General features: G+C 33.9%; 3 protein-coding genes across 5 annotated transcripts; all 3 read left to right on the top strand.

The window, feature by feature from the left end:
• The first annotated feature begins 680 nt into the window (after window positions 1–680).
• Window positions 681–3,956, top strand: LOC129942664 (carnitine O-acetyltransferase-like). 2 transcript variants are annotated; one of them, XM_056051701.1, is made up of 6 exons: window positions 681–773; window positions 1,603–1,663; window positions 1,731–2,357; window positions 2,417–2,868; window positions 2,929–3,174; window positions 3,238–3,956. In XM_056051701.1, the coding sequence occupies exons 2-6, from the start codon at window positions 1,625–1,627 to the stop codon at window positions 3,794–3,796; spliced, it is 1,923 nt and encodes a 640-aa protein (XP_055907676.1). In that variant the 5' UTR covers window positions 681–773; window positions 1,603–1,624; the 3' UTR covers window positions 3,797–3,956. The 2 variants fall into 2 exon arrangements, with proteins under 2 accessions (XP_055907676.1, XP_055907675.1); XM_056051700.1 differs by lacking the exon at window positions 681–773 and adding an exon at window positions 1,087–1,516.
• A 220-nt stretch (window positions 3,957–4,176) lies between these two features.
• On the top strand, window positions 4,177–9,382 carry LOC129942665 (kelch-like protein 10). 2 transcript variants are annotated; one of them, XM_056051703.1, is made up of 8 exons: window positions 4,177–4,667; window positions 4,731–4,979; window positions 5,051–5,315; window positions 7,656–7,778; window positions 7,836–8,111; window positions 8,174–8,384; window positions 8,458–8,803; window positions 9,013–9,382. In XM_056051703.1, exons 1-8 carry the CDS (start codon window positions 4,462–4,464, stop codon window positions 9,221–9,223), a joined length of 1,887 nt encoding a protein of 628 aa, XP_055907678.1. In that variant the 5' UTR covers window positions 4,177–4,461; the 3' UTR covers window positions 9,224–9,382. The 2 variants fall into 2 exon arrangements, with proteins under 2 accessions (XP_055907678.1, XP_055907677.1); XM_056051702.1 differs by having other exon boundaries at window positions 5,048–5,315.
• A 266-nt stretch (window positions 9,383–9,648) lies between these two features.
• On the top strand, window positions 9,649–10,352 carry LOC129942667 (40S ribosomal protein S21). Its single transcript, XM_056051707.1, has 4 exons — window positions 9,649–9,751; window positions 9,826–9,885; window positions 9,993–10,184; window positions 10,256–10,352. The coding sequence occupies exons 2-4, from the start codon at window positions 9,836–9,838 to the stop codon at window positions 10,263–10,265; spliced, it is 252 nt and encodes an 83-aa protein (XP_055907682.1). The 5' UTR covers window positions 9,649–9,751; window positions 9,826–9,835; the 3' UTR covers window positions 10,266–10,352.
• Window positions 10,353–13,396: the final 3,044 nt, after the last annotated feature.

Genomic DNA, 13,396 nt, shown 5'->3' with positions numbered 1-13,396 from the left:
TAAGCCTGAATAACTTTGACATGTTTGTCGATTGTGTATTTTTCTATGGTTCGAATTTGATAGGTCTGAAATTGGGAAATGTCAAATAAAATGCAGATACAAAGATTGACGATTAAGTGTGGTTCACATTCAACATCGGCTTTTAAGCACTATTCACATGAGAACGACCAACGAATGAACGAATATTCGTCGATTTTGACATTCCTTTCACATAAGAGTTTTTAATTCGTCGCGAATGAAGTTTGACAAGGAGCCACATCCAAACACCATTCACCACCGAAGTCCGAAATATGTCTTCAAACGTATATAAACTCATATTTTGTAGTTCATTCGTGGTTCGTTAATCGCGCTAATGTGAATACTACTTAAAAATTTAACCACCCTTTATAATTGTTAATTTTGAACCATGGTATTTTTAAAGTGAAAATCGAAAAGTTGGTAATATCACTCGCCTGGAGAAGATTCTCGAGAAGTATTATTCGTATTCGCTTCAACCAATGTGCAAGTTTGACAATAAATTTTGCATTTTTCAATTTGTTAATAACAGTCAACTAGAAGGACCAAATAATCTGCAAACCTCTAAAACTTTGAAATTATGTTTTTAAGTATGAAACTCTAAAAATAAATTCATTTAAGAAACTACCAAGAAAATATTTCTGTAGCAATTTGTAATTGTAATGTGGTCGGTAGCGCTGAGCTTTCACTGTCATTTATAATTTATCTTCCCGTTGATAACTACATAACTTTTTTCGTTTATCCTCTTCTCATTAAAGGTATTTATTTTTTGACTTGAATTTTATCCAGTTTTATGTATGAAAACCAATTAAAAGTTTGTTTTAAAATGTATAAATTTGTTATTCTTAGTTATTTGCTGTAGTTTACAAAATAATATAATATAAAATAAAATTTTCAAAACTTTTTTACCTACATAGTTCATTCATATATGAATTGAAATAAATTTGTTCGATAAATTTTGAAATGAACACTGAAAAGAAATTCATTCAGTCAATCAGAATCAGCTGTTTTCTATTATCATTTTAAATTCAACAAGTTTATTGTTGTTGTGTCATTTTATACCACACAAAACCAAAACAAAAGGGAATTTGCAGAAAACGAGAGCATAGCATATCCACAAAATACACACTGACTGATACCCCAACCCAAAGTCCAAGTACAATCACACTCCCTCCTACAATTTTCGTATTCTTTTTCTTTTAAATTTGTGTCCATGGAAAATTGATAACAAAAATGCAACAGAAGTAAGGTAGAGAGATAGTAACAAACTAAAACCTGTCTAGGTTGAGTAGGTTGATGTTTTGAGACTTTATAAGATACAAATTTCAAAGAGCGGCACTACTGGTTAAGTTAACAGAGACACGGCAATAACAACCAGTTCCTTAAGCAAGTGCTACGTGGAAGTGTCACTCTCTCTACCTGGTTGCGTCTTAAAAGTTGAGTTTAACGTTACCTATCTTGTATCTACGATTAGTAGCTAAGTTATGGTCAAGAATCAAAGGTAACATTGAAAATTTCAACAAAATAATGATATCAATTTGAAATATCTGTCTAATATATAAATTAAAACACAAATAACATTTCTAGGGAAGAAAAATCTTCGGAGAAAATGCAGCAACTACCAAGAAGACTTGCCTATAACATCTTGGTAAGGAATGGATGAGAATTCGTGAATTATTTACTGAAAGACTAAACAATTATTTTTTGTTTTGTAGAATAGAAACATTTTTCAAGTTTCACCGTACGTGGCTGGAGTTCAGTACAATCTTACTGCAGCTCCTATTAAAAGCAATCGCAACTATGCCAATAAAGCCACTAAAAGTAAACAAAATCTCCTTCGTTACCCAGCTTTGTCGCTGGAAGAGACCCTGCCGAAGTTTCTTAAAACTGCCGAACCATTTCTCACTCCCGAGGAGCTAAATGATGCTCAAAAATCAGCTGAAGTATTTCTAAGATGCGGTGCCCCAAAACTGCAGGCACTATTGGAAAAAGCTGCTGCAAATGAAGAAAACTGGTTAGCTGACAGATGGCTACGCACTGCATATCTCCAATATAGAGATCCATTGATTATTTTCTCGAGTCCTGGTATGTCATTTCCAAAAGTATGCTTCAATACTGATGATGAAATGCTTGCATATACTTCAAAAGTCATCTATTGCCTTATAAAATATAAGGAAATCATTGACATGGGAAAGATTCCAATTCAAAAAATGGGATCCAACGAATTGGATAATTCCCAATTCGGAAGAGTTCTAGGAACCTGTCGTATTCCTAAACCTAAAGAAGATAAAGTCGAGTACAATCCAAATTCGACGCATGTAGCTGTTGTGTATAAAAATCATGTAAGATTATCATTAATGATTTCCTAAAAAAAGAAACTCAAATATTTTCTATGTTCTAGTTCTATAAACTTCCTGTTTATTCAAATAACCTTAAACCACTCCATCAAGAAGTTATTTTTGGGGAATTGAAGAAGATATTTGATGCTGAAAAGAATGAAGGTATTCCCTTTGGAATTTTAACCTCTGACAAGAGGGACAATTGGGCAACAGCATATGCTGAACTTCTATCAATTCCTGATAACAAAGCTTCGATAGAAGAAATTCAAAAATCTTTGTTCACTGTCTCCTTGGATGGCGAAGTGTGTGAAGCTCCTTGTGGCAATGCCAAAACTATTCTGGCAGAGTATTTAATTCATGGATGTGGATCAAAGTATCATGCAGGCAATAGATGGTTTGATAAGACTATTCAGCTGTTGGTTAGCAGAAGTGGTTACCAAGGATTTTGTTATGAACATAGCCCGGCAGAGGGTCAACCAATTGCACTGATGGTTGACTACATTGTGAAGAATTTGTAAAGACTTCTTAGTTTATTTCCTTAAATTTCTAAAATAAAATAATTCAACAATTTCAGAGACGATAAGAAAATGTTTGAAGGTGCTGAGACCAAGAATTTTGAACCATCAAAGAAATTGGAATTAAAATCGTCTCCCGCTGTTGATCAACACATGAAAGCTGCCCAAACTAATCTGGACAAATTGGCCGAAGATCTGCATTTAAATGTGTTGCATTTCAAAGAATATGGAAAAGGCTTTCTGAAACAGCAAAAACTCAGTCCTGATAGCTTCATTCAAATGGCTCTTCAATATGCTTTCTATAAGTGAGTCCATTCACGCGAAGACCTTTATAACTCTATATGAAACTTCTCCCTTTTTGTTTCCAGAATGCATAAAGTACCCGGTGCTGCATATGAATCAGCCCATCTTCGAATTTTCCGCAATGGACGCACAGAAACCATACGCTCATGTTCGAATGAGTCGATGGCCTTTGCCAAAGTCATGACCGAGCCTAATCCAGATGAACTTCGAGTTAAATTACTACGAAAAGCTGTAAATGTTCATCGTGAATACACAACTATGGCACTCCAAGGGCGAGGTGTTGATCGTCATCTCTTTGGTCTTAAATTAATGGCTCTCGAAAATAATCTACCTATACCGGAATTTTATAGCCTGCCAGCATTCACTCGAAGTAATCATTTCCGATTGTCAACAAGCCAGGTGGCTTCTATTAATGAGGCTTTCATGTGCTATGGACCAATGTACCATGATGGCTATGCTTGTTGTTATAATCCTAGAGAAAATGATATAATTTTTTCGTTGGCTGCTTGGCGCAGCAATCAAGAGACTTGCGCTGATAGATTTGGGGTTTCATTGCAGGAATCATTGAACGAAATGATGGGTGTTTTGTGCAGAGCAGGAGAGAAACCCAAGAATAAATTGTAAATAATTTTTGCGCTTGATCTAGATTTTTATCTATGTATACTTTTTTGTACTGATTTTTTAAAATTGTCTTGAAAATATTTGAAATTAAAAAAATCAAAATGTAAACTGCATTGAACTTTTAATTAAAATGGAATCATTTTTATTGTTTACTGATAAAATACGAACTATTGTTTTGTTAAAGCTTGTATACTCCCAAAGTTCCTAGCTTTTTAAGCGTCATAATGTAACTGATCCCACGTGACCACGTGAAGATTACTCACTAGGCTTAATTATCGTAACTACAACTTTAGCAATAACCTTTTATAAAATATAATGAACTCCCATGCCAAAATCTATTGATTTGTATCAAATATCATAAACACTACTCACTCGCCGCTTTCTTTCTCTTTGAAAACAAAATCAGAAACTGTATTTTTTTAATGAGTTTTATTTATTTGCTTTATTTTATAAAAAATAAAATATAGCTGTTATATTTTTTAGTAATTTTGTAACAATTTCCAAATTTTTCCAATTAACTAACAAATTCAATTAAAAAGTTTAAAAAAAGATAACAAAAATTCGAGGACCAAATTCAACAAATCTTCATCATAAGAAACACGTTTTATTTAACAAAGCCAAAATTAAGGGACGAAGAGTAGCTGAAAATAAGATCGATTTTGTCATATATGGCAAGCAGTCAAGAACCGTCAATACATGACGATGACAACGAAGATGAATCCTCAGAACTTCATGCTTGTATCAGTGAAGAAGCCCTTAACGCCCTTAATGAAATGCGAAAAGGAAATCTGATGTGTGATGCAGTTGTCAATGTGAATGATGGATCCTTTAATGTACATCGAGCCATATTAAGTTCCTGTAGTTCATATTTTAGGTAAAGAAAACATCAACACAAAGATTTCAAATTCAATGTAAATGTGCCTAATTTTTTCTATAGAGCTTTATTCACAAACTCATTATCATTGGAAAAACAAAATGTATTCATACCGGATATGCGTGCTGCCATTATGGAGGAAATCATAAATTATGCTTATATGCGAAAATGTGATATTAATCCTTTGAACGTTCATGAGCTGCTAGCGCTGGCTGATTATGTTGGAATGACAGGCTTAGTGAAGCAGTGTAAAATAATTCTCGCTCGAATGTTAACGCCAAAGAATTGTTTCGGAATAATGCGATTTGCAAAGTAGGTGTATACATTTAATGAAAAGCATAAATACATTTAAATATATTAACATTTTTGTGATTATAAAGTAGCTTTCGGTTTTGTGATGATCTTTATAAGAAAGCTCGAACTTTCTTGTTGCGCCACTTTACGCAAGTTGCAGCTAGAAATGAAGATATTTTAAAAATCGGATTAGATGATTTTCTCGATATCATAACAGATGACATGTTGAATACAAGAGATGAAGAATTGGTTTGGAAACTATGCATTAAATGGATTGACTATGATGTGAATGACAGACAAAAACATTTACCACAATTAATGCAAGGAGTTCGATTGGGTTTGATGACTCCGAAGGTAAGATTTTTGATGTAGTTGATGGAATGTTATGTAAGGTCTGGAAAAGGTAAATCATTTTAGAATAAAGGTTCTTAGTACATAAACCAATATAATAGATAGATACAAAAAATATCGATATTCGTTGAAATCGTAAGGATTGGAACCATTTTTTTTGTTTTGACACCTACCCAAAGATTCTATATTGGGTTGATGTCGGATAATTCAATGGATCATTTATTTATTCTCTTCATTTATATCATAGCCCTTCTACTTAATATTTGTGCCAGGTCATTTTTTGGTTGAAAGACCCAGAATAGTAACCAAAGACGCTATATAGGAGCAATATTTTTTCTTTTGGTCTTTTACTTTCATATTATTTAATTGTTATTAAAAGATTCAACTCATCGGACATGCTTTCTTTTGACCATGTTTTGCAGATAAGTTGGTGCTTGCTCCCTACCAATTCATCGCCTGCTGCTTTGAATAATTTGGTAGTGTGACCTCAAATCCAGCAGCTTTGGTGGAATTCAGTTTCTATATAGCTATATTTACTTCGAAGTCGGGTAAGCAGAATAATTGTTGTTCTGCGTCGCCTAGATTGAGCGGTTTTATTTACCTTTCATTGGAATTGAATTCGTCATCACCGTTATATAAATTGAAGAAGTGTTCTTTCCATATTCTGATCATAAACTGCGGTTCTGCAACTATGTTCCCCAAATCGTCTTTACAGGCTTTTGTTTTTAGCTAGTACCCTTGGGAGATTGTTTTTCTATTTTTTGGTAAAATTTACGAACCTCATTCCTACTGTGAAATCCGTCTATCTTCTCGATCGCACACTTCTAATGGTTCCTTTTTCCATCTAATAAGCCAGTGTTCCTCTCACCTCTTCTGCTCGTAGAGCTACTCTGGTGCTTCTGTGAAGTGCAGTTTTGTATGTGTATTGCTTAGCTGCGTGCAGTTGCCGGCACTCGTCGTTAAACCAAGGGCTTCGCTCTGGTAGCCGTTTAAGACGTAACATGCAGGCAGGACATCTTAAGGGGTTGTTAGAGATCCGATCGAAAAAGGAAATGGCAATCTCTAGCGATCGCAGTAGTCTAACGTCGAGTCCATTTTGGTCCCACGGAATGTTCAGACATCCTCAATACTAGATAAGTTTCGTGCGTTGATCTTAATGTGGTTAATCTGGTTGACAGGATATCGAGATGTGTGATATGCGTACTAGCTACAAAATCTGTTCGCTATGCAGCGAAATCGATCAGCATAAATCCGTTGTCGGAAGTGATGTCGTTGAGGCTGTGTCTTCCGATTGTGCCACCAAAGATGTCTTCTCTTCCTAGCTTGACGTTAAGTCTCCTAAGACAAGAGCTTGAAGAATATGTCTTTGGTATTACCTTTGTTGGGGCATACGCAGGCTTATGTTGGAAAATTTGCCTTGATGCGGATTCTTGTGATGTTATATCTCACACTGTTGAAACCCAAGACAAGCCCCAACCTGTAGGGTTCATATTCCTGGGCTCCGAATATGTCGTACAACACCTTCGAGATGTTCACTAAGTAGTTCAACCTAACCAGAACTGTAAGCGCCACCGTTAGTTCCATCTCAGGAATTCCTACGTTGTCGTCTGGATAAGAAATGCCTTAGCGGAAACACCTCTCCCCTGTCTCGCTTGCTACACCCAACAACTTTCCCCTGGTGTTAGAACCCAAATTCGAGTTGGCACCTAATGTTGACCAGGGGAATGAGAGGAGGATTCAATAGCCAGAGGTGGGTTCCAAGAAAATTCAGTGGACGCGTGTGTCCTCTTGAATGCAAATGTCTACCATTTGAACATTTAGAAACTGAATTGTCTGCTTGGGTAGTACAGTTCCTTTCTCATTTCGTTCCGAATTTCTCATTATTTTCTGTTCGTCGATGCGAGAGGTACATTTGTTTTGCTCTTCAGCTTTGTACACATAGTATATACATATCAAAATCTCGAACATAAATGTTTCAAGTTCTTCGTTCAACAACACAGAATGGAAAACGTAGTGTAGTCACAACACATGTAGACACATAATGTTGTGAGCACAACACGTATAGACAGGCACATTGAAAAGTGAGGAAATGCTCAGAATTTGGAAACTTAAACAAAGGGTTAGGGAATTGTTAACAAGTGTTGTAGAGCTGTCAAACTTCAATTAAAACAGTTCTCCAGATTTGATCTTAAATCAATCATAAATAAATTTAATTTGCCCCATGGGAAACAGGAGAAAATATGTTTTAACAGATCTAGATCAAAAATATTTTACCAATGAAAAGCCCCAATATGTTAATATATTTGGCTTCAAACTAACAACTCTAACATAAATTTTTGGCAGTTTTTTATGGATGAAGTTAAGGACCATCCATATGTTGTGAAATGTGTCGAAGCCAGACCTCTAATTTTGGAAACTCTCTCATTTTTATACGAGTTAGACATGATGAGACCAAATGATAAGGAGGTATTCAAATTTGTACCACATTAATCGAAGAAAAAATAATTTTGATATTATTTTAAGCTTGTCACACCATTAATCGCCATTCCTCGATTACCCCACGAAGTAATGTTCGCCATTGGTGGTTGGAATGGAGGTACTTCAAAATCAGCAATCGAAACATATGACACTCGTGCTGATCGATGGGTTAATATTCCAACTGAAGATCCAGCCGGACCAAGAGCATATCATGGAACGGCTGTTTTAGGCTTTAAAATCTATTGCGTTGGTGGTTACAATGGAGTCGAATATTTTAATACGTGCCGGGTTTTTGATGCAGTTAAGAAAACTTGGAAAGAGGTTTGTAAACAAAAGAAAGATCAATATTATTCTTTGAGAGAACATATTATTTTTTTCTGAAGATAGCTCCAATGCATAGCCGTCGTTGCTATGTCAGCGTTGCTGTGCTAAATGGACAAATCTACGCAATAGGAGGATATGATGGAATTAATCGCTTGAATACTGTTGAACGTTATGATCCCAAATCGAATCAATGGTCCATGATAACGCCAATGAATATGCAGAGATCTGATGCAAATGCGTGTACATTAGATGGCAGAATTTATGCAACTGGTAAATGTGATTTGATATTTCACGACGAGTCTTTTTTTCAAAAATTAAGTTTGTCTACTTTGTTTTCACAAAGGAGGTTTCAATGGACAAGAATGTCTATCGACTGCGGAATTTTACGACCCAACAAACGAATTATGGACACCGATTCCGAGTATGAATCATCGTCGTTCAGGTGTGTCTAGTGTTGCGTATCGCAATCATATTTACGTAATTGGAGGTTTTAATGGATTGGCTCGTTTATCAACGGGCGAAAAGTATGATCCTGAAACAGAAACTTGGACGTTCATACAGGAAATGTCTCATGCTCGAAGTAATTTTGGCTTGGAAATTATTGATGATATGATTTTTGCAATTGGAGGCTTTAATGGTATTGCCACAATACCACATACAGAATGCTATGTGGCTGAAACTGATGAATGGTACGTTTACGTAGAAATTTCTACTAAGGCAAATATTATCTACAATATGGGTATTTTGACATTCTAAACTGACTGATATGAGCACAGTACCTTTATGATGCAACACGAACCTGTTATTTCTATACAATATCAAAGAATGTCATGTTACTGCCTTTTCAAAATCATATATATGCTATATTCATATTTCTTTTTATTGCTTATTTCCGTAGGATGGAAGCAACAAATTTGAATGTTGTTCGATCGGCTTTGACTGCAAATGCTGTTAGTGGTCTACCGAATATCCGAGATTACATTCATCAGAATAGAGAATTATTAATGGAAGATCGTCGCCAGAGAATGTTTCCAAATATTGGTGCCATAGCTATTGCTGATCATTTTGAAAGTGCTGATGAGGAAATGTATGTTGAAGGTTCAGAATGATGAGCTAAACCACAACGACAAGTCCTACAAAACTATAAACCCAAAATTTTTGTTGAATTTTGACAATCAAAATTATGACGCCTCGGCATAACTTTTAATAAATTACAAAACCTTAAATTTATTTTGATAACATATTTAAATTCGAAATAAAAATAATGAAATGCATATTTGTTTTATTTTAAATAATAAATGCTTCATTTCAGGTATTGTGAGTGTCAAAAACAATCATCAGCTGATAGTTATATAATAATAAAAATACATTTTAAAACTTTTAATTGATAATTATAAATTTTCTTGTTTCTATGAGCTAATTGAATGAGTTCAACATGAGAATATATTTAAATAAAACGCTCAAAAAGATACCCACTCACCCTTAAGCTTCATCTTCCAAGCGCACCCCATTCATTCGTTCAATTTCAATGTCCAACCACAGCCAACTTAACACACAAATCAATGCTACCAACTTTTCCCTCTTTTCTTTTTGCCATCATTGACGATTGTCACTGGTTTATAAATTTCCAATAAAAAGTAAGAATTTAATGCAAAATTAATACAAAATGTTCCCAAAATCTAACAAAATTATATTCCCATTAATTCCGCAGATCACTAAAAATGGAAAACGACGCCGGAGAATCCGTTGATTTGTACTGCCCACGAAAATGGTAAGTTCCACGTGTTTTTTTTATTGGTTGGTTTTGTGCTTCGGTGAATGAACAAATCGGATTAAAATTTTATAAATTAATTTGTAATTATTGTTATAATTCAATAGCTCTGCCAGTAACAGAATCATTCATGCTAAAGATCATGCATCTGTGCAGTTGAACATCGTCGATGTTGACCCCGCAACCGGCAGGATGGGTGTTGGATCCAAGGTGTACGCCATTTGCGGTGATATCAGACGCATGGGAGAATCTGACGATTGCATCTACCGCTTGGCCAAGAAAGACGGTCTTATTACTAAGTGAGTTGTTTTGTAGGGACATGGATTCTCATGGAACATTGATTCTAATTTTTCGATTTCTGATTTTGCAGGAGCTATTAAGGCAACGGGAATTTTACATGAAAGAGTGTGTAATCCTAAATCCTTAGAACTTAGAAATAAAACTTGATTTCTTTATTTTTTAAAAAACACTATTAATTTGTTTTATTATTATTTACCAATGTTAATTCAATGGGTAAGATAAGATTGAGAATTTTCAAGAGTAAAGGATAAGTATTGAAGATTTAAAAGGGCTTCCTTGGACTTATTTATTAAAAGTAATATTTAATGGATTCATTCACAATAATGAGTTGAATTTTTCAACTAAATCAATTGTTATCTTTGATTTTTGCAAATTGGAAAATCTTATAAAAAAGCTAACTTCGCTCAAAAAATAATCGAAAGAATTAACGATTTATTTCTGCATTGCCTATGCAAAAAGATGAATGTGGTGATGAAGTCACTCATTGAAATTTTGTTGCTTCAGTTTTGTTTATAAAATTTAATTTAAATGAGTTTAGTTGATTTTCAACGAAAAACTTGTTCTTCATTCAAAGTTAAACGTAACTTGAATATTCATATCTTCAGTTTGTGAATTGTTTTTATTCACCCCCATTTAACGCTTTCAACTTTCGATTTTAAACTCTGGAGTTAATCATTTTAAGATTTTCTCAACTGCTCAAAATAGCAGAAGTTAATGAGACAATCTTGTAATTTTATTTGATTTCATTTCTTCCCATTTGCTCTTGACATCAGTTATCAAAAATATAAATTATTAAAAAATTAAACATGTTTCCGGTTAGCTACATCTGCGAGGTTGTCCATAATTCTCAAGCAGCGACGATGAAGAAAATTTGTATCTCGAAAGACAATACAAGATGGTTAAACGTGTGTTGATCTTACCAAATGGAATGACCGACTTCATCTACCATTTTTGTATCTCAAAGCGGACGACAATGATTGTACTCCAGTTGACAAAAGACTCGTGGCCATTGCACGAGAGAAGGTTACAATTCAAAATAATTACAATTGATGATGGAATAGTTGTTTTTAAAACGTACCTAACAGAATTTGAGTTAATAAAAAATTACCGTAAATTAGGAAATCGAAAGTTGAGACTAACATTTAAGTGACATCTTTCTCAAATATATCAGGGAACTCGAATCTAAAAAAAAGAATGACATGCTTTTGCTTTGTATAGGATAAAAATAAACGGGGTTTAAAATGGTTAGTGGTTAGAAAGGTCGATTATAACAGAACTAAAACAAATTTCTTTTAAGGCCGGCCCCTAGGCAGTGAAATATTTAAAATAAATAATCTAACAACACCAAAAAAGAAGCTTTCCACCAATTTTGTACTATTCACAGATCAGTTTAGAAATAAATTGATCTCAAAAAAGAGCCGTTAGAAATTTAAAATAAAGATCTTTGAAATCTTAACGTTTAACTCAAAGGAGGGAACTGCTGCCTTTCGCGTTCTGATACGTTAAACAGAATGCGATCAACTATTTAACCAGTTTTACTGCTGGAACGCAATGCAAAATCGAAGCGGGAGTCGTAACTGGAGTCGGAAAATATGTCACAAGTTATCGTACGTTTCAAAAAAAGTACGCACACGATGTGTCGTACGGCTTTTTGATGTTATTTGGTATATTTGCAGTTTACAACCACATCAAATTTCTGAGACAATATTTGTTTGTTTACTTTTATTTCTTATTTAAATATTTTTCCACTTTTTAACTTTGACAGTTATTCCAGTTACGACTCCGGCTCCGACACCATTGTGTTCCAACAGTAAAAGTCAAGGCACTTTTTTTCTTTACTTTTATTATTAACTGTGACAAAAAATATCTCAGCAAAACTTACCCAACTAATTTTAGTGAAGAATTTAAGTTTTTTGTGAATAGTGAGCAGCAGCAGCGAAAATGAGGCTCTTGCTTTCCTTTACTTGATTTTTCTTTCTGTTTTGACGTTTGACCGTTCTTTGAAAAAAAAAATCCTCAACATCAATTTAAACGTCATCGTGTTCCATTTGTGACTACTGTCCTTGATCGCGTTCTATTTGAACAACAACGTATAATTCTATAGAAGATAGGCCACGTTCTGTTTGATCATTGATTCGAGGTGAACTCGCTCAAATTCGCTATGGGTAAATACATGTGAGTAGTGAAAGAAAGCAAAATGGGGGATTGGGATAAAAAGAAACTTATGGAACTTATGTGACCTGTCAAAAATGACAATCAATTTTACAAAACAAAACAATGGGTTTCAGGTTTTAAGAGTAAGTTTTTGTTAATTGTTTTCATATTTAATATAATTTGATATTTTTCAGACCAATAACCTTTATAATGAAAAGAGTATATACAAGTTCACTTCATTGAATAAAAAGTAAGTCAAATTGCAGTGAAGGAGGTGTAACAAAGATCGATTTTTTTTATGGCCTGTGTTTTCATTTTAGATGCTTCCTATTGCATACCACAATGCAAAAAGCAAGAACCTTAAGATAATTTATTTCCTCTATGCTTTGACTATTAACTATTAGAACATTTTTAGTTCACAAAAAATAAATTGTTGTTTTTTAGCTAATGGAAAATAATTGAAAATTAATTTTACTTTGTTTGTGTTTGTATTGTTTTTTGAGTAGGTCTAGCTAAAGTCAGAGTAGCTTTCAAATTTTCAATAAAATTATTTTGATTGCTTCACTTAAATCAACTAATTCATTATGATAATTGAGGAGACGAATTATTGCAAAATATTGACAAAATGAAACAGTTGAAAGATCAAAAATATGCGTTTAAATACAAACTTAATAAATGATGTCCTCGCTAGTTTGCACTATCTATTTTGTTTGTATATAACTCTGGAACTTTGGACTGGGAAGTCCATTATTTTAGCTGCAATTTCAATGAATCTAACAAAATGGAAACAACGCTAATAGTTTCACGTTTGGAAATATGTTTCAATAAGATAATCCCAATCAAAAGGCATCAACCTCATTTAAATAAATAATTATTATAGTTCTTATTTTTCACAAAACGTTCGCATCTTACATAGAAATATATTTCGTAAAGTTTTAGAACACTATTATTTATCTTTTACTTTAATATTTGTCCGTAGTGGAATTTTAAATTTGAACCTTCTTTAGTTTCAAGATATTGAGTTAGATCTCACTTTTCATACCATTCCACTTTCCGC

Source organism: Eupeodes corollae, chromosome 1, assembly GCF_945859685.1.
Source record: "Eupeodes corollae chromosome 1, idEupCoro1.1, whole genome shotgun sequence".
NCBI lineage: Eukaryota > Metazoa > Arthropoda > Insecta > Diptera > Syrphidae > Eupeodes > Eupeodes corollae.
Note: the sequence above shows the minus strand (reverse complement) of the source record. Positions and strands in the feature narration are given on the sequence as shown.

What these genes read in the sequence shown, in the direction of transcription:
- LOC129942667 (XM_056051707.1), top strand. Translation starts at nt 9,836, where the DNA reads ATGGAAAACGACGCCGGAGAATCCGTTGATTTGTACTGCCCACGAAAA. An exon ending in TTGTACTGCCCACGAAAATG is followed by an intron (nt 9,886 to 9,992) that starts GTAAGTTCCACG and finishes ATAATTCAATAG; the next exon opens with CTCTGCCAGTAACAGAATCA.
- LOC129942664 (XM_056051700.1), top strand. An exon ending in CTGTTGTGTATAAAAATCAT is followed by an intron (nt 2,358 to 2,416) that starts GTAAGATTATCA and finishes TCTATGTTCTAG; the next exon opens with TTCTATAAACTTCCTGTTTA. An exon ending in GACTACATTGTGAAGAATTT is followed by an intron (nt 2,869 to 2,928) that starts GTAAAGACTTCT and finishes CAACAATTTCAG; the next exon opens with AGACGATAAGAAAATGTTTG.
- LOC129942665 (XM_056051702.1), top strand. Translation starts at nt 4,462, where the DNA reads ATGGCAAGCAGTCAAGAACCGTCAATACATGACGATGACAACGAAGAT. An exon ending in TGGGTTTGATGACTCCGAAG is followed by an intron (nt 5,316 to 7,655) that starts GTAAGATTTTTG and finishes AATTTTTGGCAG; the next exon opens with TTTTTTATGGATGAAGTTAA. An exon ending in TGAGACCAAATGATAAGGAG is followed by an intron (nt 7,779 to 7,835) that starts GTATTCAAATTT and finishes TATTATTTTAAG; the next exon opens with CTTGTCACACCATTAATCGC.